The sequence below is a fragment of the Epinephelus fuscoguttatus genome, linkage group LG16 (genome assembly GCF_011397635.1).
Source record: "Epinephelus fuscoguttatus linkage group LG16, E.fuscoguttatus.final_Chr_v1".
Taxonomy (NCBI): domain Eukaryota; kingdom Metazoa; phylum Chordata; class Actinopteri; order Perciformes; family Serranidae; genus Epinephelus; species Epinephelus fuscoguttatus.
In genome coordinates, this window is record NC_064767.1 from 24449721 (window position 1) to 24475972 (window position 26252).

Sequence of the window (26252 nt, forward strand, 5' to 3'; positions counted from 1 at the left end):
TATATAATAACAATAATAATCATTATCATTCTTGTCATTGCTGTCCCTTGTTCAGGCGGCACCTCCTTAATGTTTCGTTGACAGGTACCAATTTTGCATGCGCGTCAACTGCGCCTGTGGTATGTGCAGTAACGCGCAGTTAAATGCTCGTAAGCGCGCAGGTGGAGCTGCTCTTGCTGTCAGCCCCTCAGATTGAGCACAGTTAGCTCGAAGGCTAGCACACAGCACTGTTCAGAGAGAGATACATGGCCACTCTACTCTGTGTAGCATTTTAAGGTCGTTTCTACCATAACGTTAGCCAGACAAGGAAGTGAAAAAGTCAGCACTGTGGTGTTTTCTGTCAGCAGCTCACGGCGAGAGGACGAGGGGAGGACTGAATTTGGAGCTAACGTTGGTTAGCTAGCGAATGTTAGCTTGCCAACGCAATGGTGAGTAGCGATAGCTTGCCTTTGCGGCTAATGTGAGACCCGGTGACAACTGTTCGGTGGGTGGCTAACGTTACGCTAACTGTTACCGTTAGCTAACTGGCTACCAACAGGGAGTTTTTTTTCTGTCGTTGCCATGTTCACGTATGCTGTGTTATGCGTTTTAAAGATCGCTCCTGACCTTTGTGGGCCCCTTGGCGAAATGTTGGTTTGGTAGCTTCCCACCTGTAACGTTAACCCAAAAGATAACCCTTGCCGAGATTGTGCCCACTGGTCAGACCTTTACCACCTCACTGACTCTGGTAATAGCATCAAAACCATAGAGTCGTAACTTCAACAGCTGTAAACTGGTCTGTGTTAGTTTGGGGTTTTAACCAGTAACGTTAAAGGTTGCCCCCTTTAAAAGAAGAAGCCATCAGCCACTGTAAGCTAAGGCCTTTTCATATATATTTTAATAAGAATAGATGTTTTATTGTCGTTGTCCGATGTGGGTCGTTGATTTGAATTGTCATTAGTGTGGGTTACATTTGCTTATCAGTAATTGCCAGAGTTTGAATAGGGAAATGAGACATTTTGTTTGGTTGTGGCTTTTCATAACTGCAGTTTTGTTTTATTTGTAAGTTTATGAACAAACATTTCAGCAGCAGACACTCATACGCTGTATCCAGCTCGCATTGACAGGTCAGTTGGTTTATTGGCAGTGACATTTCAGCATATCAGACAGTCAACGCCTTTCTTCACCTTAATATATTCTCCTTATTAATAGCTTTTAAGTTACATAAGTGTGGTGTTACATCTGCAGCCAATGCTCTAAGACTAAACCTGACAAACCAGTTGCTTTGACGACCCCTAAACTAAACATCAGACCCTCAGAAGATCACAGGTATGTGATATTAACCCTACATTTAAATTTGATCCTTTAGAGTCCTTAGCAGCAGAGTTGATTGTGTTGCACACCCCTGCATTATAAATCAGGGAACTATCTATTGTATAGGTTATACTTGAACAGTAACTTTAATCTTTTCTCATGCCATTATTGTAAAACGGGCAGTTTAGTCACAAAGTAGCCACAACAAAAGCAGCTGTCACTGGTTTGATATGAATGAATAATTTAGTCTCGTACAATTTGTACGTGTTTGCTTGATTCACATGACTGAGTTGCTCAATTGTCAAACTAATAATGTGAGTCGGTTTCTGTGAAACAGTGACAGAGTGGCTATTTCGATGTTTTTGTTATCGGGAATTAACACCTAAGTTAAAACATAAATGCTTCAGGGACAGCCAGTGTATTCATTTAACTGCTGGTGTCCTTGCATGTCCTCTGTGTCATACCCAGGTTAATTTTGTTGTTAACTGACAGCTTTTAAAGATCACTTCTTCCAGGATGGGATGCATGTTTAGATATTAACATAGCCTGGTGCTGTTTGCTTTGCATCAGGCACCTGTGTCAACCAGGTCAAATTCATGGTGGCTGTTTGTGTCTCATATTGGTTTTCACTGGCATGAACACAATGACCTGTTGTGTCCCAGTGGATGATTTATTCATTTCATACATGACTAATTTAGGCACCGTCTGTATGATTGTTTTTGCCAGTTTTATTTTGCCTCCACTACAGCCAAAACCAACGATGTGGCCTTTTCTTTAATTAGGTCTAAATAAATCTCAAGCTAAATGTGATTGCATTAAATGACCAGGGTGTCTGTGTTTATTTCTAACACTACCAATTGGTGATATTGTATTTCAGGCCTATTTCTGCAATGTGTATTCATAGTATTTTCCTTTACCCTGTCATACTAATGCTATAATTGTTGAGGCTGTACACCAATTAGGCCCAGAGGACATGAGGCCACCGATGCCAAATGTAGACCTCATGCTCTAGCAATAAGTCTCCATTAAAGCTGAACATTACCCGAATCTTACATATTCTTAATCATGATCTTGTGACTTTGTGGCTACTGCTGAGGTTGTCTTTTATTTGTTGGCTTCTGATTTTTTGATGATATAGGTCTTGACCTCGGCTTTTACAAACATGTCTCTCGTGTAAAAAACTGTATTTTAACCAAGTGCAAAGAAAGTTTCATAAAAACCTTGTAAAAGAATACTGGAGCTAAAATGACTAATTTGATTACTCTTGCCTGCAGGCCTACAGGTGTATCCCAGATGATGTAAGGCACCTCTGCCTATAGAGACCAAGATGACTGAAGTCCAGGCCACAGTGGAGTTCTCTGTGGAGCTCCACAAGTTCTACAATGTGGACCTGTTCCAGAGAGGGTGAGTCTCCTTGTCTCCACATTCCTAATATCCTACACCTTTTTGCTATGCGTTTCAAGCAGGTAGCAATTTATAAAAGGGAAAATTTGCCACCTTTTATGTGGATGACCAATCATTGTTGATGGTAGACGCAGACAATTGAAACACTAAATTCCTCAGTGTGTGCTATATTGACCGAGAAAGCTGGGTGATCCTGCTGACAGAGCCCTGCCGGCAATGCTTATATGTAGCAGGATGCATTGTGCATGAGCTTCTGATGCCCAGCTATTAGAGGCCTACGGCCCTTGAGAGCCCACTTTGTTGGCCAAATTATAGAGCAGCCAAAGTTTATAAGTTGTGCTTATACTTCTGCAGATAACACAATAAAAACATGCAGGCTTGGTAGTCTGAACCAGCCTGAACCAAAGCACCAGCATGTTACTGTTTCACTCCATCCTTTTTTACTTTTCACAAAAATAGCCCAGCTCAAATTAGAGTATTTTACTAAGAGGCAACTCAACAAAATAGCATTAGGTGAAAGAAATACTTACTCAGTGATTATCTGCCCTTTTGGCCCTCCTAGTCATGGTTGTCTTTCTCAGTGTATCTTCAGGATTCTAAAGAAGGTCTCCAGCACTCCACTATCCGAGTGGAGTGGGGAGTAAAACTTTTATGCATAGTAACACAGAAATTGATACACGGGCTGTCTAGGGGTTGGTGTTGGTGAACTGCCCACTTGGAAATTCATTGCTTTAGAATGATTCAGTTTCTGTTGGCATCGGAGGGCAATTTGAGCAAAGGCACCACTTGGTGTTTCCTCTCAGCAGCTCAGGTTCTGAAGGGTCCCCGACGGCTATATCTTCTTGCACGGCAGCTGCAGCCTCAGCTTCTCTCTGCTGTATATTCTCATAAAATGTATCCTCGTCCATAACACCCTAGGCAAAATCCAACCTGTTGTTCTTACTGCATCACGCTACGTCAATGGCACATCGAATGATGACACTGGATGCAGGAAGAGCAACAGATTTTGTGGCTTTGAGCTCAGCTTTCTCGGTCAATATAGCATGCAATCAGCCACATTTACCATGACCACTGACTGGAGATCCACATAAAAGATGGCAAATTTTCTCTTCAGTGTTTTACCAAAGACATTTCTTGTCCAAGCATATATTACAAACACATTTATCTTTCCAATTCATTACGGCACAGTGAATGTCAAAGGAAAAGATCCAAGGGTAAATGTTTTTCTTAATTGCCCAGTAAAGATCCTAGATCATTTTAGGAAAGTTGTCAGAGCTGCAGTAAAGTGTACCACATGGGCACAGGTGTGCAAGAGCTTCTCTTTTCTGACTCAGTTAATTAAAATTTATATCTTGATTACCGTAGTGCTGCACAGATGGTAACATGGCAAACTTAGGAAGCCTAATATAGCACACTATACATAATATTGAATCAACGAAACCTGAATAAGTGAACACAACTTATGCTGTTCTTGCAGTTGTCTTATGGTGAGACAATACTGCAAAGAAAAATTGACTGAGGCACAACAAAATAGCTTTGGGTCTGCATTCACATCAGCTAATCTGGCTTTTTCAAAACTCTGTTGGTTTTGGAAAACCTATAATATTTATTGTACTACAAAGGTCTGGTACAGAAAGCAGAGATTCTACAGTTTTGTTAGAAAAACATGTTTTAACTGAACTATGTGTCGCACATGATGTATTGAAACTAATACCTATGGACACAGCTTCAAGTAATCGTGTTACACTCAACAGACAGTCATTGTTTGATGGCACTGAGCTCACATTCCACAACTTATTGCACTAAATCAACCATGTAGCCATCACTTAGTGGCTTTTATGATCATCAGCAGGAAACAAGCTTTGACACAGAATTACCATATGAGTTAAGCTATCTCTCTGTGCTTCCTGATACAATTCTTATTGTGGCACTGTGTTGTATGGTGTCCTATATTTCCCTGTCTTACTGTCAATTAGGAATAATATTCCTCAACAAGTGTACGTGATTCCATTTTTTTCTTTCCTTTTTCCCCCACAAACATCCAACATGGTGTCCAATAAAAACAAAATATGCCACGTTTCAAGAAAATATGACTCAAACTGCACAGCTCTAACAGTGGTGGTCTTTAACATCTGGAAATTGTTTTTCTTACAGCAGCAGTGAAATGATAGTTCACTTTGCTGAGATAAAACTCCAGCTCTGTGCTCCTGGCTCATCAGTGCTCTAAGAGCTCAGGTTTACTACATGAGTGACTGCAAAAGAAAGTGTTCATTACTTATTTATGAAAGGTGTAGTGTCATTTTACGAGTAGAGGCACTTGTGGCTAACCTGTGCAGTTTGTTCCCCTTTCACCGAGATGCTAATGATGCTCTGGGCCAAGCTAATACAACAATGTGTGCATTTTCAGGTTCTACCAGATTCGTGCCGGTCTGAAGGTGCCACCCCGGGTCCCACACAAAGTTGAGACCAGTTTGCTTCACCCGGGAGGTAAATTTATATTTGAAGATGGAAAGAGAGCTTTTTGAAATGATTCAGGTGCCCTTTGTGAATCCAGTTGGGCAGCTCAGCTCTGGCCTTTACCCCTTAGTTCTCCAATTAAAGCCATTTAAATAATATTTCAGTAACCTTCAGTATGCATGAAGTACAGTAATGCACTGAGGCTACTGGTTGTTTTCTTGTAAACACAGATGACTCTAATTTAGTAATACCAATACTTCAGGTTAACAACATGCATACATTAATTTAGTTTCTGTGAAATTAGCTGTTGTTGTAGCAGTTTTGGTTTACTTATTGTTTTGTTAGCAGAGAGCTGGTAGAATAGTGGCTTATTTCACAGGCCACTCCTTGTTCTCAGTATTTCTCCAGGGCTTAGTGCATATGCCTCACCCCCTTGCTTAGAAATCTGCACCGCTCCTTTCACACAAAGCACTCAGTTCTTTGTTTCATAAATAAACAGGATCATCAAGAGAGTTTATAATTCCGGAGCTTAAATGTTTTATTTTCTATGTTTATGACTTTGAAATCCTTGCCCAGTAGAGTAGATGGAGAACAGTGCTTCACAACACTTTCATCTTCAATCCAGACCCAATAAGATATACACTGCCTGATAATTCCTGGCACAGGTAAAAAGAATAGCATTACCTGTATTTTGGCTCATTTCTAATTTTATTTATATTTGGATCTGAGAAATCCATTTAGATTTCTCTCCAGCCTTAAACTTCAGCCATGTGTATTACATCTTACATGCTGTGGCTTCTCTGCCTGTTCACAGCACCAGGTCATGTGTTTTTAAAGTTTATACAGAATTTTTTTAAAACAAGCAGGTTGGCTATAATCGCTGAATTGTAATTTTCATGAACAGATGGTTAATCCATATGGCTTCTCTCTAGGCTCTGATCTGGCGTTTCCTGCTTCAGTCCAAGATGATGTCATCTGCAGCAAAACTTTCCAAATCCTATACAAGAACGAGGAGGTTGTGGTCAACGATGTGCTCCTCTTTAAAGTGATGATGCTGCTGGATGAGAAGAAGGTACGTTCAAGAAAGAGAGCTGGTGCTTTTAGTAGGGAATTTGTTTTTTGCCCCCTATCTTGTATTTTTTCCATATGATTCTACTTCTCCCTGCCCACTTGGTGTAGTAGACATACAGTAAAAGCCAATCTGACTTACACCAGATTGATTGACCACTGAATATAGCCACATCACATTTTCTCTGCCGTGGTTTTCTGTGGTGTTTCCTGTAGTATTTTGTTTAAAATAATAAGAGAAAGGAGTTGGTGTGGAGCTTTTTGTGGCAGGAATATTGGAATAGTTCTTCATTTCCACTGTTAAGAGCACAATTTGAAAGTTGAGATGCTGTCTTCAACCAAAAGCAGTAAATGAAAAGCATGATGCACCTGCAAAATCTCACGGATGCTGTCTTCAATCAGAAGCCCTACACCAGAAGCATGATGCACCTGCAAAATGTCACTGAAATGGAGATGAGATGATTTTTTTTTTTTTCGATATCAACCCAAAGCAGCGTAGCTGTCATGATGAATATCTTCGTCAAAATTGCTTCCGTTTAGTATTTTATTTGTGTCACACAATTTGCTCGCTTGCAAATCCTTGTTCAGCTCTTCAAACAGGGCACATTAAGAGAGTTTTTGACATCAGATGTGTCCTCAGGGTAATGGATTGAAACAACCAAAGGCTTCAAAATGTATCCGGCTTATTAGAGCTGAAACCATCAAAATAAAAAAACAGCTTGAATGGTTTTGTACAGATCTTACAGATGGACTTGAGACATTACTTGCTTTCACACACTGACACTAAATCTGACTGGCTTCTCTGTTTTTCAATGTTTTCAGGTGGAAGAGTCCCTCAATGATATGGATTTCCAGCTCTTCTTGGATTTATATTTCACAGATGGTGATTACACGTAGGTGTTGCAACATTTTTACTGCATATATTTATGTTAGTTTCTGTGGATTTGATATTTGCATCTCATACAAATGAGGCCCTAATATAGACCTCTGTATCTTTCTCATTGAATTTCCATAGGCCAGATGATCCAAGCTCTCTACAAAATATCAGTGGCCGCACCCTTCGTTTGCACTTTAGCCTTCAGCGAGGCATCCACCAACACGTCAATGTCATGTTTGACTACTTCCACCTGTCTGTCATCTCTGTAGCCATCCATGCCTCCCTAGTGGCACTACATCAGCCCCTTATAAGGTCAGACTGCTATCAAACACTAGACACTCACAGCAGAGGGGCCATCTGTTGTACTGAATAGTTATATTTATGCACAAGTGTTGCTGCTTGCTCTCCATCATGTTATTTAGTATTGTTTGCAGTGAATTTCAAAACAAACCTTTTAATAATTTAACAGTGCAGTTGAAGTAAACAAGATGGTTGTTTATTTCACTTGATATTCACTTACAACAGTAAATGAGCAGTAGAAGATACCTCATTAGAAGTTTCTCATTAAAGACTTAGCTGAGTTTAATTTCACTGTGTGTTCACCTAGTTTGCCTCGACCAGTGAAAACTACATGGCTTAACCGCAACGCTCCACCACAGAGCAAAGACTCAGTCATCCCACCTCTGGAGAACGTGGTGTTCGGCAGCAGTCATGTCAAGCAAGTTTCACCAGATGTAAGTGGCCCTCCTTTATAGCAAGAACAATGACTTCAGAAATCTCCTTTTTTGAATTTGAAGATGCCTCTAAACCTCTAAAAGTCTGAAAGATGCCACCGCTGTATCATGTGTTACAAACTGCTCAGTTAAGCACTTGATAAAAAGTAAATAGGTGTCAAGATAAGCTGGAACCTAGGTTGTTTCCTATTGTGAGGTACAAATAAAGCTGTAAGGATAAAAAGAATCCTGCGTGTATTGATTAAGCAAGGCTCCCTGCCAGCAATACAGGCTTTGATTATTACATGGACATGGCTGTGGATTCATGTTTGACAGTTCTTCGCCTCAGGTAGAATAGTGTGTTACACTCATTACGTTTGAAGCACAGGGAGATGTGTCAGGCTGTTGACAGATAGGTCAGACGAAGAGGAAACTATCAGACCACTGTCACATTTGGCCGGGAGTAATTGGCCTCTTCTGACGGAGAAAGGTGGCCAGCTAAAGCTGCCTCTAAAATGCGGTAGTGTGAATGTAGCAGAGTCACTCAGACAGAACACAGGCAATGCTCTCATCAGTCCTTGGTGCATAACTAATGGGCAGCTTGGGAATAACAACACTTCGACGACTATTCATTTCACTACAGATATCTGTGCAGAAGCTACTGTAAAGCATTGCCATGCAGATATTGCACACAAAATAAATGTCTGGAAGTAACTGGCAGGTTCTGATCAGTCGTAATTTAAAGGGCTGTAGTGGTTACGGATGCCAGAATATGCAATTTTTAGCCATTTTCCTCTCTGTAGAATGATAATATGGGTATACAGCTATTGATCAGTGTTGAAATCCTCTTTAAGAGTCATGTTTTTAACAGTCATTTATTTACCTGATGTGAATCACTACTGTTGAGAGTTTGTCTTGAATGTTTGCGCCTGCTTAGAATATTCAGAACAGCAGTAATGTTTGTCTACAGAATTAAATTATCTATACCGTCTTCTCTTTATCCCTCGTGATCCCTCAGGGCAGGACATTCCTGGTGTCTGACCACTGTCTGCAGCATGCCTTCAGTCTCCACCATAACCTCTGCTCCAATCTCCTGCTAGCCTACCAGGGCCTCTTTGACTACTTCACCTCTATCACCAAGGACCTGCCCTCCTCCCATCGTATGGAACTAGGTATAATGCCCTGTAGCCTCACATCAATTCATGTCGGAGTGTGGAGGTACAGTCGGTTGTAAAGCAATGAAATCCGAAATCCCAGGTTTATTCAAATATGTCTGCATCCTTCCGCAATGGAAAGCAAGTATTCTCAAGGCTATACAGTACCTTCTGATTCATTTTTTTGCTTTGGATGGATTTTCATTGTTTTGTCTTTTCAGCGTCGGTGTTTGTTTGTATATTGCAAGTTTGTTGAGTTGTCGTGTCATGTCACCTGATCCGTACACATTAACATACTCTACCCTTTAAACAGACTACACAACCAGCAACCCACTACCTTAACTTAGGAATCTAACTGTGGTTAATTAATCTTAGTTCATCATACTTAGAAAATCATACTTGCACTCATTACTTAAGTCTGTTAACCAGCACACTGATGGCAAATTGTAACAGCTCCCATACACAGCTGAACACAACTACGGCTAACTAAACCTAACCCACACAAGTGGATAGATATTAACCCATCAGACAGGACCAAATCATCAAGAGGTTAAATATGCCTATATGTGCAATCTTACTAGCCAAGCCCAGCATGCAAGTCCTATATGAGAGAGTACTCAGAAGACCCTATCCCCGAAGTCAAAGGCACGTCTACATAGGTATGTCCCAACCCTTACAGTACCTCAAATCAGCCTGCCTTTCTCTCTTTTTTCCCTCTTCACTCCAGTTTCCTTCTTGTAGAAAACACCATGTCCTCTTTATGTCCTACTTCTCAGAGACGTCACACTTAATCTGCTGTCATGCCGTCTTTTCACCTACTAAATCTTTCTTTCCATTTTTATAACTAGGCATTGGTCAGAGAGTCTCATAAGACAGTGGCTCTGTAGATCTTGTAGTCTCTGGTCACGTCATATAAAATGTTCTTTCTGACACCAGTGTTGTCTAACACCACTTCCTTATTCTGCCTGAATCACAGGCTCTACTAAAAGTCTTCTGTCTAATTAGATAGATGAATTATAAAAGTGAATCTTAGTAATGCTATTCCTCTGCCTCCTCAGAACAACTCGACTTAGAGGCCCGTCTAGCTGACTTATGTGAACAAGTCAAGGTAAGACCTGCCTTTGATTGTTCTTTGCTCGGTAATAATGACAAACATTTACAGGAAGCAGCAAGCCTGGTGTTTAGTTCATGAGGAGGGGATAACTGGAAATAGGGCAGAGGACCACATAGAAGTTGTTGGAAAAGTGAGAAATCTGTCATTGGATTAATTTGTGTCTATGGCTGGAGGGCATGAGTGTAAAGTCCTGGTTTATTGGAAATGTGTGGTTATGTTGCGTTTCATATCTAAGACAGAAGTAGTAGTAAGATTTATTGGGGTGTGCATGGGCTTATCAGTAATGTTGAATGCTCTTGGTTTGATAAGGGGCAATATTAAACTTAAGGTGGGGGAAAAATGGTACCATGCATGCAAATTCTGTCTCTTGCTGCCTATAAGATGAGCAAGAACATAATCAGGCGAGTGAGCTCAGAGTCCTGGTGACAGAAGGGAATAAACTGCACTTTGTATAGTTTTTTTCAGCATTGGGTGTAGTTTTGATGGATATTGAGGCTGTAGTATTTTTATTACCAAGGGATGCAGATTAGACCAGAAAGCTCAACCTAAGCCAGTCGTGAGAATTCTTTATAGCTGCCAGGTGACTCAAGGTGTGTCAGCAAATTATAGAGAATAGATGCCACTGAATTCTCTGTGCAGCCAGAGTGTTTGTGAATCTTTCAGCACACTGGCGAGGCCTCACAGTTGCTAGGATGGAGTTTAAAATGGGTCTCTGAAACATTTCATAATTGTGTAGGTGAGATAACCACTCTTTAGTGTTGGGTCCTGCAGTGCTGATGGGTTGGCCCTCTCAAGATTACAAGTGATAGAGAATGTTTTGCAGAGCTGTGGAATGATAGGAATGTCTGTAGATGGTGGTGGTACGTTATACAGGTCAAGTGCTTTTTGTATATTTCAGTGTATAGCACTTTGTTTCCACATATAGAATTTCACATTAGATATCCAGTGACAGTAGGTTAGACAGACACCGCAGTGGAAATAGATTAACTTGTATTTATTCTGGAGACTTTATATGAAGCTTTACATGATTGTAATGCAGTTTTTTTTATGATTGGACAATATTCATGAATCAGTTGACAATCAAGAAATATCAGAATCTGTTTAACTACATTTTACTTAATGTAAGCAAACCCTGTTGTATAGAGCTGCATGCTATTGTTCTTTACACTCATGTTAGGGAGATATACTCACTTGAGCCCTCTGGTGGGTGACATATGTCTCTATACTTTTAGCAAAAAGCTGAATCCCCAGACGAGCTGGCAGAACTCGTTAATATGAACCTGGCACAGCTCTGCTCTCTGCTCATGGCGCTCTGGGGACAGTTCCTGGAGGTGGTGTCCCTGCAGGAACACGTTGCTGCCCTACTAGCTATGGAACACCATACACTAAGAGTGAGTCCTAATTAATTAAATCACCTACAAGTCAAAATGTCTGACTAGTTAACCTTTGAGTTACGATAATCCTTTTTTGTTCTGATAACTGATCAGAATTATACTCAAACCTCTGGGTCACACTGAATGCTTTCTCTGTAATGTGGTATTATTACAGGTAAGACGGTTCGCTGAGGCTTTCTTTTGTCTCGAACATCCGAGACAGTCTGCACTAGCGTATCAGGAACTACAGTAAGTTGCGGTGGCATGCCAGTCTTGATTGTGAAATATACTGTAGTGTTGCTGTTATCAAGCCTGTGCCAGCACCAACTTGTCTGAAATACTATAGCCCAAGTATGGAAAACCCTGACTCTTTTTTTCTCATTGTCTGACTCTTACTATCTCCTTTCCTCCCTCCCCCTCCTCTCCCACCAGTGCTCACAGCCACCAGCAAATGACTAATGCTATCAAAAGCTCCAGCTACTTCCTGTCTTTGCCTCCACTTCCAGTGGAATGTGCAGACCTGGATGGTGATGTCAGCTCCCTGCCAATCATCTTTGAGGATAGATACCTAGATTCTATCACTGAAGGTCAGTAATCCAGTATTGCTGCCCAATAAGATGTACAGTCAGTAGGTACTAACACCATTTTAAAACCAAATATGTTTTTGTGTGTTGCTTTTTTATGTTCGACCTGGTTGGATTCGGAAGATCGCGATGGACCCTGGCTCGGCATGCACAATACAAGGACTGGCTCAGTGTCCAGCAAAACGGACAAACCCAACTCCAAGGAGTGCAGTGCCGCAGCCAGCCCCATACCTGAGTCTCGGTGTGCCCCTATGGATAACACCTGGCCAGACAGCTTTGATCCGCCGCCTAAGTCTAAAGGCAAGTCTGTCAAGCTGAAGAAAAATTCAAAGACTGAGAACTCCAAGAAGCTGATCCGACAGGGCTCCAAGGACTCTGTCGTGTTGGTGGGCTATAAGAACCTCAAAGCTCCTTATGGCGATGCAAAGCACAAGGAGGGGGAACCTCCCCTAAATCAAGAAGAGGAACGAGATACCTTGCTGAGGGACGCAAGTAGTTATTTAAGGACTAATGCAAATTCAGTTTTTGACTCTGGTGCCACATCAGCACATTGTGGAATCAGTGCTGTTGATTCTCTTGCAGATGACGGTATGCCTACTGCTGCTTGTCAAAAAGGGTTTTTCAAAAAGCCTACAAACTTGGACTCACAGTATAATCCTCAGGCAGGTACTGGGGTTTTAGCTTCATGGAACCAACCACTTAACAAAGATGAGCAAGTGGACCACGGTGGCCAAAATCTGCCACAGTGGTCTTCTGGTGTGAAGCAAATTGAGGTGAAACCAAGTAACAAGGACCCATACCAAGGGGACAAAGTAACGGTTCTGCTCCCATGTCGGACTGATGGAACTCTAAGCAGTAATATTCCTGAGATCACCCAGACGGATCTCTGTGGCTCAAGACCTCTGATGGACTCTGTGTTTGAAAGGCCAGGTAAGGAGGTAGCACAGCGTAGCCAGTCCTGTCTGGTCTCAGTACAGGTAAAGAGTGACTGCATCAGGCTGCCAGATGGAGGAGCCCCCAGTGCCTCATCTCGCCTCTCAGACTCGGGCATTGAAAGTGAGCCCAGCTCCTTTGCCACTCAGCTTGTTCCAGGATTTCAGTCTTGTGCAGGAGTAGGTGTCGCTGAATCAGGTGTTGCTGCCCCACAGCCTGATAGGCCCCTCTTGAGTCCTGCACCACGGCCTGTTCAGCAAAGCTTAGTGCAGAGGCCCAGTGGGGCAGCAGAAATACTTTGTCCAGAAAATACAAGTGCTGTCAGTGGAGTCCAGTCCTCTCTCACTTCCATCAACTCTTTGCCCTCAGATGATGAGGGCGAAGGTTCCTCAAGGGGCTCCAGTGGAGCTGAAGTTCGAGGCAGGAAGTCCAGTGTTTTGGTGCAGGAGCAAAGCGTGGTCTTCTCTGGGGATAGCACTAAGAGACCTTCCATCGATGTGGCCTGCACCTCTGACGCTGCGGCAGGTGATTCCCAACTTCTAAAACCTGCCTTTGACTTGGAAACAGATCCCAAATTATTAGGCATTTCTGATCTTGGACTAGAGGGAGCAGCTGGTTCTGGAGCCGTTAAAGAATCCCGTAGTGAACCCCACACCGCCTGCCCCTCCAGTAACTCCGCCACCAGTAGCACTGACCTGGTAAAACGTGGAATGGTAGAGAACTACTTTGGCTCATGCTCTAGCACAGATGTGTCTGAGATCAGCCCTGTAGAAACATCTGCTATCACAATGGGAATCCAGGCAGCACCACAGGTTGAGGAGGACGAGGACGAGACGGAGCATGAGATGATCGAGAACGGTTACTACGAGGAAGGGGACGGCTATGCTTTCGTTAATGGCGTTGGTGATGAGGAGCGAAGTGAGGTTGGGGATGCAGCCGTTTCAGAGACAAGTCTTCTGTTTGAACAGCTTGGCATCGGCTATCCCCATGAAACCAAGGATTTATCAAAAGCTCCCATCTGCTCCAACCTAGCCTCTGGCAGTGTTGGGTACAGCTTGGGAAGACCTCCATGTCCCTCCACCTCCTTTTCCTCTAGCCTGCGGTGGTATGAATGTGCACCCACAGCACAGATGAAAGCGTGAGTCATCCTGCACAATTTTCTTCATATCTAACTTAATGTTACACTTTATGCAGATATTTGTCCTGTCTCCCACATTATAAATTAATATTCAACAGTTTAATCATACTTATGCAGGTTCATTAAGGCCAAGGAAGAAATGAAACAGCTCAGGCTGCCTGGATTCTTGTATAGTGAAGTACCTGAGCTGGCATCCACTGTGCCCTACTTCAGCTTGGAGGAAGATGAAAACTGTGAAGAAGGCATTCATCTCATAGTCTGTGTCCACGGCCTGGATGGTAGGAAACCTCATCTTTTCAGAGTAAATGAGTTCTTTTAAAAGCTCTTTTTTTCATATTCAAAATACACATATTTTCAATGCTGCAGGTAACAGTGCAGACCTGAGACTGGTGAAGACTTACCTGGAACTTGGACTGCCTGGTGCACGTATAGACTTCCTAATGTCTGAGAGGAACCAGGTGAGCGGATAAGCACAGACTCTACTGTCATCTGCTATCAGCATTAATGAGCTGTGAGTGTTAGTGAGTCAAACACACCCCAAAACATTGTCTTTTCTTTTAATCTACTGCTCTCCTCATCCACAGAATGACACTTTTGCTGACTTTGAGTCAATGACAGACCGATTGCTGGATGAAATAGTCCAGTATATTCAGATATACAACCTTACAGTGTCAAAGATAAGGTAAGATGTTTTATTTTACCCCAATCTACACTTACACTTACTGTATATGTCATTTTACATGTTGTGCTATTTATCAGTCTAGATTGTTTTGGTGTGGGATGCAGAGTTCTGGAGATGTCTGCCTTCTCTTGAGTATAGAGGAACTAGATGGCATTTAGCTTGTGGTGCACCAAAAAATACATCTGAAAAACTCAACAGCAGTGTTTCTTCTCAGAAATCATGACCTGGTTACTCATGATAAGCCCCAGACATTGTTGTGAGCAGTTTCATGTAGGAACTGTTTTCTTTCTACTGAACTACATCCACCAACCATATCACCACACAGAAGGAAGCGTGCATCTACTGCAAGATCACCCAGCTTATGTTACAGCTCAACTCAGGAGGACACCATTAACGTTTACAACTCGCGCTGTCACGAGCACAAACCCCTTGTCCATGAGTAGATAGATGCGTCCCTCTGTACAGAGATACATTTGATGGGTATATGTGAAACTGCTCACAACAAGGTTTGTGGATTCTTTATACTAACCAAGTCATGATAGAAAGATACATTGCTGTTGAGTTTTTCAAGTGTAGTTTTTGGTGATTAGAGCACCACAACCTGAGTGCGATCTAGTTCCATTATATACAAGAGAAGGCAGACATCTCTATATTCGATATCTCTAACACCAAAACAGTCAAGATTGATAAATAGCACTACAGGTAAGAGGAAAAATGTGGATGTATTTGTCTTATTTGGGGGTGAACTGTCCCTTTAAAGCCAACTTATTCACTCAGACCTCTCAGGTGACAAATCGTATTATTTAACTTTTAGGTCACACACTAACAGTGTGTATTCATATTCTTCATTTGCAGCTTTGTGGGTCATTCCTTGGGGAATCTCATCGTTCGCTCAGTACTAACCAGGCCGAGGTTTAAGTGCTACCTGAGCAGGCTACACACCTTCCTCTCCCTCTCTGGACCTCACCTGGGTACATTGTACAACAGCTCTGCTCTGGTCAACACAGGCAAGTTTCAAAACATTTAGCTGATGGCAGAAAACGGCTTGTATGCCATTTTCAGGTATTTCACTAATGCTACCTTCAGTCCAGGTAATGCTAGTTCTCGCTCTGTCACTCTCACGTCTATCCAGCTGCATGTCTGTGGGTCCTGTGTGCATATGTGTATTTTGAGCGCGTGGTGTGTGTGTGTGTAAAATAACAAAGAGTAAAAAAAACTGAATTTTTTTAAATAAAGTAATTCTTCTTCTACTACTACTTCCTCTTGTGTCATTGTGGTGAACTTGTTGAATAACTGCTAACTGTTTGTTCTTAGGCCTTTGGTTCATGCAGAAGTGGAAAAAGTCCGGGTCACTCCTGCAGCTGACGTGCCGCGACAACTCTGACCCTCGCCAAACTTTCCTCTATAAGCTCAGCAAGAAATCTGGTTAGCCTTGCTTTTTTCTCATCAAATACATTTTGGGCTGTATATGTGGAATATGCGATTGTAGAGATAACTTTTCTATCAATCTGCTTTTGAAGGTCTGCAGTTTTTCAAGAATGTGGTGCTGGTGGGGTCACTGCAGGATCGCTACGTCCCCTATCACTCTGCGCGGATAGAAATGTGCAAAACTGCATTAAAGGACAAACAAACAGGTGAGTTGTGTTTGACTAATTTTGTCTAGACACTTAATCATATGCCATCACATAATTTTACATTTTAAATTGACTAAAGAACATCAAATGGACCAAACCTCGCCTGTTCAGCCTGTTCCACTGTCATCCATACCAGGTCCTGTGTATGCTGAGATGATTGAGAACTTGCTGCTGCCAGTACTTCAGAACAAAGACTGTAATCTAGTGCGTTACGATGTCATTCATGCCCTGCCCAACACAGCCAACTCCCTTATTGGCCGGGCCGCCCACATTGCCGTCCTTGATTCTGAGATCTTCCTGGAGAAGTTCTTCCTTGTCGCAGGCCTCAAGTTCTTTCAGTAGAAATGCGACAGAATCAAACACGTTGGTGGACGAGAGGAATGTGGAGCTAATACCTCACTGCATCGAAACCTTATTCTGATTATGGTATCTGGATTATCTCTTGGTTTTTAAATAAATATAATCACTTTTCAAGGACTTATGAGCAGAATCACAATTTCTTTCATTTCATGTTGTTTATATTGGAATCACGGTGGATATGGACATTTTTATTTTTCTACTGCCATGTTTTAAACTTTTTGTGTGTTTTTTTTTTTTTTTGTGTTTGGGAAATGATTTCCCCCATCATATGCTATATTTTCAGTGTTATTTAAGTGTTATGTTTTTAATGTTTAATTATTTTTCTCCAAGTTATTCAATTAATATTAGATGCTGAACTGGAAATGTAGCTGCTACAAAAATGAAATGGCTGTTTTGGTGAGCTGGCCCAAGTCACGTCTGCACATAACTGTCCTCACCATTGCAAATGTTTTCCACCAATTTTAAGAGACACTGCATTGATTTGCACCACAACTACATTTTACAAGTTTTGTACTGAAAATGGTCATTTGTACAAGTTACTTTTTTATCAACAATTTTCCATTTTTAATGGCAAAGATCGCATTTGAAACAGGATTGTTGCTCAGACTTCGCAGCCTTGGCTTTGGTCTTAATACTTTATGCTGTTCCTTGCCATTGCAGCATTCTGCACAACATTAACCCAAACTGGTGTTGGGAGAATAAAGCTTTGCCTACAACATAGCAACATTTTATTACAGGGGTTTTAAGCAATGATCATGATTCAGCAAAAGCACATGTTGGTAATATGAACTCGTTTTATCGAAAGTATTTGGTGGGTATCATGTGGTGATTATGTGTTTGAACTGGAAAGTATTGCTTGGAATGAAAAAAATTGTTTCTTGGAAAATTGTTTATATATCATCATACTCTACCATTAAATATGCATATAATGAAAATGGGTTATATGACTTCTTTCGTTCTTGTCATCTGTCACTTCTATTCTCAGGGTTTGGTTCACTTGGCAGGGAAACAGTTGTGAGCTGATTTAGTTTGGCCTACTAATACAGTCTGAGTTGATGTATGATTGAAACTGTTCCTGCACTTTATATAGAAAAAAAGCTATCATTTTAATGAGTCAAGTAATGTGAGCCACTGTTGTTGCAATGAATTTCACAATTACATGAGTCAAGTTTTGATGTACATTGCTGTACAGCTCTCAGGTTGAGTTCATTATGATTGAGCACATGTAGCAGTAAACGCAATCCTATAGTGTCTTCAATTCTTTTTTTTTTTAACGTTTGTGTTATTTTGGTGCCTTTTTTTTCAATGATTATTCATAAATTTTTGTCTACATTTTTCTATTGCAGTTGCTCAATCAGCCCTGCAGGGGGCAGTGCCGTCACATTCAGGTGTTTTAGACCCACAATACATATGGGACTTTCTATGCATTGTTTGTGTATAAATATTAATGTCATGCTAGTTCAACTTGAATTGTCTTATTTATCAGTGATGTTTCCAATAGTCAAAGTATTAGAATACCACGTATTATTACACATAATGTAGGCCTGTGCATGATCTCAGGAATGTTTAATATAAGTTTTAACTTGTCATTCCCCCTGAGGTACTGTAAATCTACCACTCTCACATAAAGGGAGTTTGAAAGCCCTTCTGCAACCTGCTGATTGGAGACTATTGAAATCCACTAATACAGTTATATTTAGGAAAGGGATCATTGACTGACTGACTGAAAGGTGGATGGAGACTATAAGGAGCACATGACTGATGATTTATTTCCACCAGGTTTTCAAGATTCAGGGCCGACATACTGGTCAAACTAAAGAACAGTTCAGGATGCTGTAATTAATCACCAAACCTGTTTGTATTGATCACTAACAACAAGGGTCCCAACCAGTCCCAGCACTTTGTGCTTGGGCCTCTAATTAGCACGAGACTGCTCCACCACCGCGAAAAATAGGGGGACGCGTCTGTCCGGTACTGCATTGTAATATTATAGTGTTTATATTCGCACATAGATGGAGAAAAATATTTACGTTTAGTTAATATTCACTCAATAAATCTAAAATGGTAAGTGAATCTAACGTTGAAATAGTACGAACATTCCCATCTGGGGTTCAATTACAACAGTCCACCCCCACAAGGATTCAACATGGTACGGCCCAATCGTTGGGGATTCACTGTGGTTGAAGAAGTTACAACACGCACTGAGAGGGGGGACCAAACTAAACTGGTGTTCACTGTACTTCTGTCATGTTTTTATTCGGATATAAAATAAGATTTTGTTTATGAACAAGCTTTGAGAAGACCTGCGACTGATTCTGAACTCTTTCGCCTCGTGTAATGTGATGGTGAGTAACCTGTTGTTTCATGGCTAGCTTAATGAACGTTAGTGATGCACTTTGCGTTAGGTTGTAATGTTAAACGTTACCAACCAAATATAGTACTTTAATTTAGGAAAATGTTGCATTGTAGAAACTATTTTTTACAGTTTACAGCTTCTCTTTCTTTCTGAATTTATGTAGCTCAACCAAACAGTAAATATGTGTAAATAACTAAACGTAAACTTTTACAGAACTACCGGCTACTTGCCCGGGACGTTATAACGTTATCGCCTGATATGTAAATAAGTGGTGTGATGGAGACTATGGGAACAGTCAAAACATGGAGGTTTTAAATGCACCTGGGTTAACTCTAACAGGGTGTAACCCAGTCCCAAGTTTGTGAGAAGTCTTTGAAAGGTTTTGTTCTCTGATAGATAAATCATTGGACCCTAATATACATTTGCCTCTCAGGGCTCTGAGTCACCCCCAATAAATGCACTGCTCCCCCAAAACTGAAAAGCTGGCTCACCCTATTGTTTTCAGCTTGTGTGGGTATAAATGGCCTTCCCCTGTTTATTCAGATACCCCCCTATTATCTTATTCCTTTGCGGTTTTAGTGGGTTGTGAGGATGCCTGACACTCCAGAGCCTGCACAGTGCAGAAGGGATGTTTTTCCAACAGCCAGCAGTGTGCTCAGAAGTAGGGATTATGACAGTCTTGGAGGGGAATTAAGGCATGCAGATGGCTGCTCTCATGTGATGCCAAGTTTCACCCTGGTCAGCAACTAGGGGGATGTCTGGAGACGTCAGCCAGCAGTGTTTGAGCTGATAGTAAACTTGTTTTGGAGGAAGGATGCAGTGGTGACTAGTGTGGTTTATATGCCTGATTGTACTTTGGATGTAAGGCTAAATAAGGTTGGTATACCTTCACCTATGTCATTAGTTATTCAGTACTTTTAATGCTTTACACAAGCTAGTAAATATTTGAGATATAATTTGATGTAATATGACAGCATTGATTCTTTTAAGTTAACTTTGATTGCTCTGTTATTGATAGCAGGATATTTGTTATCAATAAATAGCAGTTTTTGGTTGACTATCAGGATGCATTCAAACTTTATTGTACATGTTGTCTAATGTTTATTTTTCCAACTGAGCACTCAAGTAAATGTAAACTGCATTTAGGTAAAGTGTGGAAAAAGTTATAAGCATAAACAAACCAAATGCTAAAGGGCCAAACATTACGTAACAAGAATAGTTAAGATGTCTAACTAGGCCCATACTACTCACACAAAAGTATTTTAGTAATTGAAATGCACAGTGTAAACATGCAGATGCATAAACAAGCAGAGACACCCACAAGCCCATCCAGATTCCTAAACAGCATTTTCCCCCTCTTTAGAAATCTGTCTCTATTTTTCAGTCTTCATTGCTCTCATGTACTTGCTTGCACATGAATTGCTCATAAATTGCTCACATATGTCTGCAACCTCTTCCAGTATCTCAGCAATAACAAAATAATCAAATGTAGTGTATGTGGCTGTCATAACAAAATCAGTTATATTGCCTCAGTGTGTAAATTTATGAGTGTTGTGTAAAAGACTTATATAAATGCAGCAGTATTGTGATATTGAGGCACAGCACTCTCATAATGGGCATAGATTATATTGAAGAGACACTCGAACACTCAAAAAGTAAAATGTGAGCATTATTTATACATTGTCAGTGTGAGACTACACTTGGGTCTTTTGAGTTCTCGTAACACTTGCCATGGCGTCTGTGTAAATGTACAATATAGCCTAGTTTGACTCATGAGCAACTCAGATGTTCAGGCTACTGGAATTTCAGGTTTTTTATGTCTGTTGCACTGACACACAGATGTGAGTGAGGCTGTGTTTCAACATGTCCATAAATCATATTCGGTACAACAAATGTTTTGCTCTCTGAGCCAAGAACATATACTTTTGTAGTTTCCACAACCTGCTTTGTACACCGGCAACATCTTTATGATGTTTTATTTTCTTATGATTTATTTTAACAGTGAGGCCTATTGTTAGTATTTTTAACTTATGTAAACATCTTTTTTTTCTGTATATGAATGCCAAACTGCTGAAGAGTGAGGTGTAAAAAGAGACAAGTATAACTCAAAGAATTTTCAAGAAATTCCTACCATGCTGGTCATTTCCTACATATTACTTGGAGGAGACTGGCTCAAGAGCAGGCTGCTTCGTCACGGATCATTTGTTTTCGTCCCTTGTTTTTTTTTTTTTTCTTCTTTTAACTGCTTGTCGTCAAGAATGGGATTTAAGGGGATCAGAGTCGGCGTGCGGCAGTAATTAACCTGATTAATTGATTTTGAGACGTTAATCAGATGAGCCTCGTACCAGTAGGGGCTTGGGGTCAGCCTTGTGGGGTAAACTTCAGATGAGCCTTGGCTGCAAGTAGACTGTCCTCATCAATCATGGCCATTTGTTTATAAGCAGAATCTGAATTAATACATTTAGTTTTTGTAGTTTTGTGTTGCTGTAGCTACTGTTGGAATAGAAATGCAAAAGCATTATCTGATTAATTGCTCCTAGTTGATGACTGTTATTAGGATTACAGTATTACTCATTGAATTTGCCCAATTATGTCCCTGTTTTTCAATTATACGGAAGAGCGTCATGCTCAAAACGTCACGCAAAATAAAAAATTGCATATGGGAGCTCTTTGGTGTGCGGATCACTTTTTTCTTTTCTTTTTTCATGCTTTTGATACTTTGTGATCCAGCACCCAACCCAGTGGGCTTCGGGGATGTGCGTGTCCTATTCTTTATTCCTGTTTTTCAATTATACACCATAATTTGGGTCAAACCAACCCATGTCATATATTTGAGTCATGTATTTTGCTTTTTTTGATGATCCCTCTGAAAGATAATTGTGATGGTAAAATGTTTGGCTTCTAACCCTTCAGAATGGACAGGCCATGTAGAGTTAATCTTGGTTGTGGGATAACGGGAGACATCTATGTCCTTATGTCTGAGTATGGGATTTTTTATGCTTTGACTGAAGTATTGCTAATGCAATATCAGTCCAGGGAGTTACACACCAGAACTGAAATCTGTTTTAAATTCCTTTCTGCTGTCTTCATCATTCACGTTGAACTGTTGCTGGATCATGTTTTTTAATTTCTTTGCTTATCTCACACTGATGTCATCTATCTTTTCAGACACAATATGGATGATCTGACCTGGAACAGATAAGAGGTGAAGGATCGGGAAAGCAAGAGAAGACTGAGGCAGTTTAACATAGAGAAAGCGCTTATCATCGACTTACACAAGACATCATGTCCACCTCGATAAGGCAGGAGAGAACTATTTGTGTTCTCCTCCCGAACAAAGAGCAGCTGGACATCACTGTCGGGGTGGGTGTTTTTAATATGTCTTTAGTTGTCCTCTTAACTATCACCAAGAGGTCTTAGCAGATGGTCAGATTTCTGTTTGTATCATTATGTTTTGGCTGCACCACATAGTTTGTGAGTATATATTGAAGACAGACTTCTTTGTCTTTTCACCTCCAGCTGAAATCCACAGGGCAGGATGTTTTTAATCGAGTGTCAGAGCTTCTTGGAATCAAAGAGCTGCATTTCTTCGGCCTCACAGTGGTGAAAGGTAAGCTCCATCCTCACTGGACCCTCAGTCTCTGAACCTGAAAGCACTGTTCACACTAGAGTACACACCTGTACTGTCAGTGGACTGAAGTCTGGTTGAACAGTTCGTGCACTGTAGTACCTCCACCTCATTTCAGCTGTCAGTAAGTTAGACTGTAAACAGAATCACCATGTTTGGATTATGACTATTTACTGCAGGGCCTTGCAGTGCCACCCTTTTAGTGGCACTTGTTTACGTAATATTGTGGAAACTTTTTTCTGCCAAAAGGCTATTTCACTAAAGCCAAAACATTTCATTGTGCCCGCCCAGTCTGCATAATTGAATGGTGTAATCCACTTTAGCCACTGAGCAAAGTTCTGAACTCTGTGTTTCCTTGTGTTTCTGTGCTCTGTCTCCGTACAAATACGTTGAAATGCCTTGGTAATCTTGTGTGGCTCACCACTTGAACAAGCGGCCTTTTGTTTTTGTGGTGTTGGTTCAGCGATCACTTAGGCCTGGATTCCTGCAATATTAACTTCATTAAGCCTGGAATGCACCCTTGCATTCCTCCTCTTCACTGAGGGGAGGGTACGGATTGATGATGGGAAGAGGAGGGTGGGAGTTTAGGGGGTAGAGAGGCAGGGGGACTCGTCATGACACAGGCCGCCTTACTCAACTCTTGCTCAAAGACTTCAATGAAGGATGAGAGGTGAAGGAGTTGGAGTGAGTCAGAGCGGGAACAGGCTGAAAGGAGAGATGGATGGTTAAAGGAGCGCGTTGTGAAACAGCTCATAGATTTGGCTTCACAAAGTTGAACAAAAGAGATAAGGTGGTTCAAATAAAAAATGCCTATGTCATGACTCATAGGACCAGCCTGAGAGTGATACAACATCCTCATTCCCAGCACAGGTTGCAAACAGCTCTTTGGCCCCTCTACAGAAATAGAATCCAAATTTGTTTTCAATAAAACAACATTAACGTTTGCATTGTGCTGCCATACTACCACTACCACTACAATTAGAATATGAAAACATTAACATTGTTGTCATTAGCTTCCTTTTAGCCTTATTCACCAAAGAAAGAACAAGGGCTTTTTTTCTTTCACCCTAATTAATCCCATTGTTGGTCAAATTTCACTGAAACAAGTATGATCATTACTTCATTAATTAGTGAGATTTATTTTACAGAATATTTCTGACACTGTATTGTTGTGTTTTGTTGCAGACACCAAGTGCTGAGATCCTGACTCAACCTTCTGCAGACCAAGAAGTGAGCGAGAGATCCACTTCATCCTTCCAACAGGTAATTACACATGAATTTCTTCTCTTTGGAATTAAGTATATGTCTCAGTTGGGCCCAGTGCATAAATTTAATACCCTTTCACTGAATTCAAACAGTCAGTTTGTGTGAAATGTTCACAATATCAGTGTTAGCATTACTTGTGTGTGAATAGCATAGCTGATAGAAATTGGCATACCATTTGTTAGCTGTAACTTCCCCTTAAAGCATCAAATTAATCTTTATTCTCACTAAATTTGATATTTTTTGTCCTCTGGCTCATGTTTTTGTCCATTTCACCTCCTGCTCATCAGCTTACATGATTGGATTTCTGGGGAAGTTGATCAGTTTACATCAGTGTGGGCTTTAGAGCCTTCTTTGACAACAGCAGGAGAAGTTAGAAGTTAGAAACATGGACTGTATATGTGTTCAGTCGTCATGTCCTCATATTGTTTTAGGCTGTGAAAGACTTGAGTGTGTTTCAGGTGACGTCCTCATATGTTCTGACCCAACGACTGTAGAGTGTGTGTTACATTGTCCTCATATTGTTGGGTAGCAGATGCCATACAGTGTTAGTTATTGCTAGTGATGGCGGAATGAAGCCTCATGAAGCATTTTCTTCATTTTCCGAGCCCAGTAGATGGCGCTCTTGGTTTAAGGAGAGAGGCTAGAAGAATAGAAATCTGGTGTGCTTTAAACCTTTTGTTGAACAAAGAGCGCCATCTGGTGGGCTCAGAAAATAAAGAAATTGATTTATGAGACTTCATTCCGCCATCACTATTTATTACTTTAGAGTCTGGCATAATGAGCCCACATCCTCCTGTGAATTAAGTTCACTGAAACAAGTATGATCATTACTTCATTAATTAGTCAGGATTTATTTTACAGAATATTTCTGACACTGTATTGTTGTGTTTTGTTGCAGACACCAAGTGTTGACATCCTGACTCAACCTTCTGCAGAACAAGAAGTGGCGAGAGATCCACTTCATCCTTCCAACAGGTAATTACACATGAATTTCTTCTCTTTGGAATTAAGTATATGTCTCAGTTGGGCCCAGTGCATAAATTAAATACCCTTTCACTGAATTCAAACAGTCAGTTTGTGTGAAATGTTCACAATATCAGTGTTAGCATTACTTGTGTGTGAATAGCATAGCTGATAGAAATTGGCCGTACCATTTGTTAGCTGTAACTTCCCCTTAAAGCATCAAATTAATCTTTATTCTCACTAAATTTGATATTTTTTGTCCTTTGGTTAATGTTTTGTCCATTTCACCTCCTGCTCATCAGTTTACATGATTGGAATTCTGGAAGTTGATCAGTTTACATCAGTGTGGGCTTTAGAGCCTTCTTTGACAACAGCAGGAGAAGTTAGAAGTTAGAAACATGGACTGTATATGTGTTCAGTCGTCATGTCCTCATATTGTTTTAGGCTGTGAAAGACTTGAGTGTGTTTCAGGTGACGTCCTCATATGTTCTGACCCAACGACTGTAGAGTGTGTGTTACATTGTCCTCATATTGTTTAAGGCTGTGAAAGACTTGAGTGTGTTTCAGGTTACTTAGTCATATTTTATGACCCAACAACTGTAGAGTGTGTGTTACATTGTCCTCATATTGTTGGGTAGCAGATGCTATACAGTGTTAGTTGTTACTATAGAGTCTGGCATAATGAGCCCACATCCACCTTTGAATTTAGTTCACTGAAACAAGTATGATCATTACTTCATTAATTAGTGAGGATTTATTTTACAGAATATTTCTGACACTGTATTGTTGTGTTTTGTTGCAGACACCAAGAGTTGAGATCCTGACTCAACCTTCTGCAGACCAAGAAGTGAGCGAGAGATCCACTTCATTCTTCTCCTTGGTAATTACACATGAATTTCTTCTCTTTGGAATTAAGTATATGTCTCAGTTGGGCCCAGTGCATAAATTAAATACCCTTTCACTGAATTCAAACAGTCAGTTTGTGTGAAATGTTCATAATATCAGTGTTAGCATTACTTGTTTGTGAATAGCATAGCTGATAGAAATTGGTCGTACCATTTGTTAGCTGTAACTTCCCCTTAAAGCAACAAATTAATCTTTATTCTCACTTAATTTGATATTTTTTGTCCTCTGGCTAATGTTTTTGTCCATTTCACCTCCTGCTCATCAGTTTACATGATTGGATTTTTGAGGAAGTTGATCAGTTTACATCAGTGTGGGCTTTAGAGCCTTCTCTGACAACAGCAGGAGAAGT

The 26252-nt window shown here is 40.8% G+C and overlaps 1 protein-coding gene and 1 long non-coding RNA gene across 4 annotated transcripts; both read left to right on the plus strand.

Moving 5' to 3' along the window:
• The first annotated feature begins 144 nt into the window (after positions 1 to 144).
• fam135a (family with sequence similarity 135 member A) lies at positions 145 to 17717 on the plus strand. 3 transcript variants are annotated; one of them, XM_049601008.1, is made up of 21 exons: positions 145 to 428; positions 2568 to 2697; positions 5105 to 5184; positions 6087 to 6226; positions 7045 to 7115; positions 7238 to 7411; positions 7707 to 7833; positions 8831 to 8984; positions 9548 to 9625; positions 10025 to 10074; positions 11313 to 11471; positions 11629 to 11702; positions 11886 to 12040; positions 12161 to 14108; positions 14226 to 14386; positions 14475 to 14566; positions 14693 to 14790; positions 15646 to 15797; positions 16105 to 16215; positions 16311 to 16424; positions 16561 to 17717. In XM_049601008.1, the coding sequence occupies exons 2-21, from the start codon at positions 2621 to 2623 to the stop codon at positions 16764 to 16766; spliced, it is 4221 nt and encodes a 1406-aa protein (XP_049456965.1). In that variant the 5' UTR covers positions 145 to 428; positions 2568 to 2620; the 3' UTR covers positions 16767 to 17717. The 3 variants fall into 3 exon arrangements, with proteins under 3 accessions (XP_049456965.1, XP_049456967.1, XP_049456966.1); XM_049601009.1 differs by lacking the exon at positions 145 to 428 and adding an exon at positions 1182 to 1308; XM_049601010.1 differs by lacking the exon at positions 9548 to 9625.
• A 1249-nt stretch (positions 17718 to 18966) lies between these two features.
• Positions 18967 to 22756, plus strand: LOC125903752 (uncharacterized). Its single transcript, XR_007451333.1, has 3 exons — positions 18967 to 19129; positions 22309 to 22503; positions 22660 to 22756. It is a non-coding gene; the product is annotated as an uncharacterized LOC125903752 (long non-coding RNA).
• Positions 22757 to 26252: the final 3496 nt, after the last annotated feature.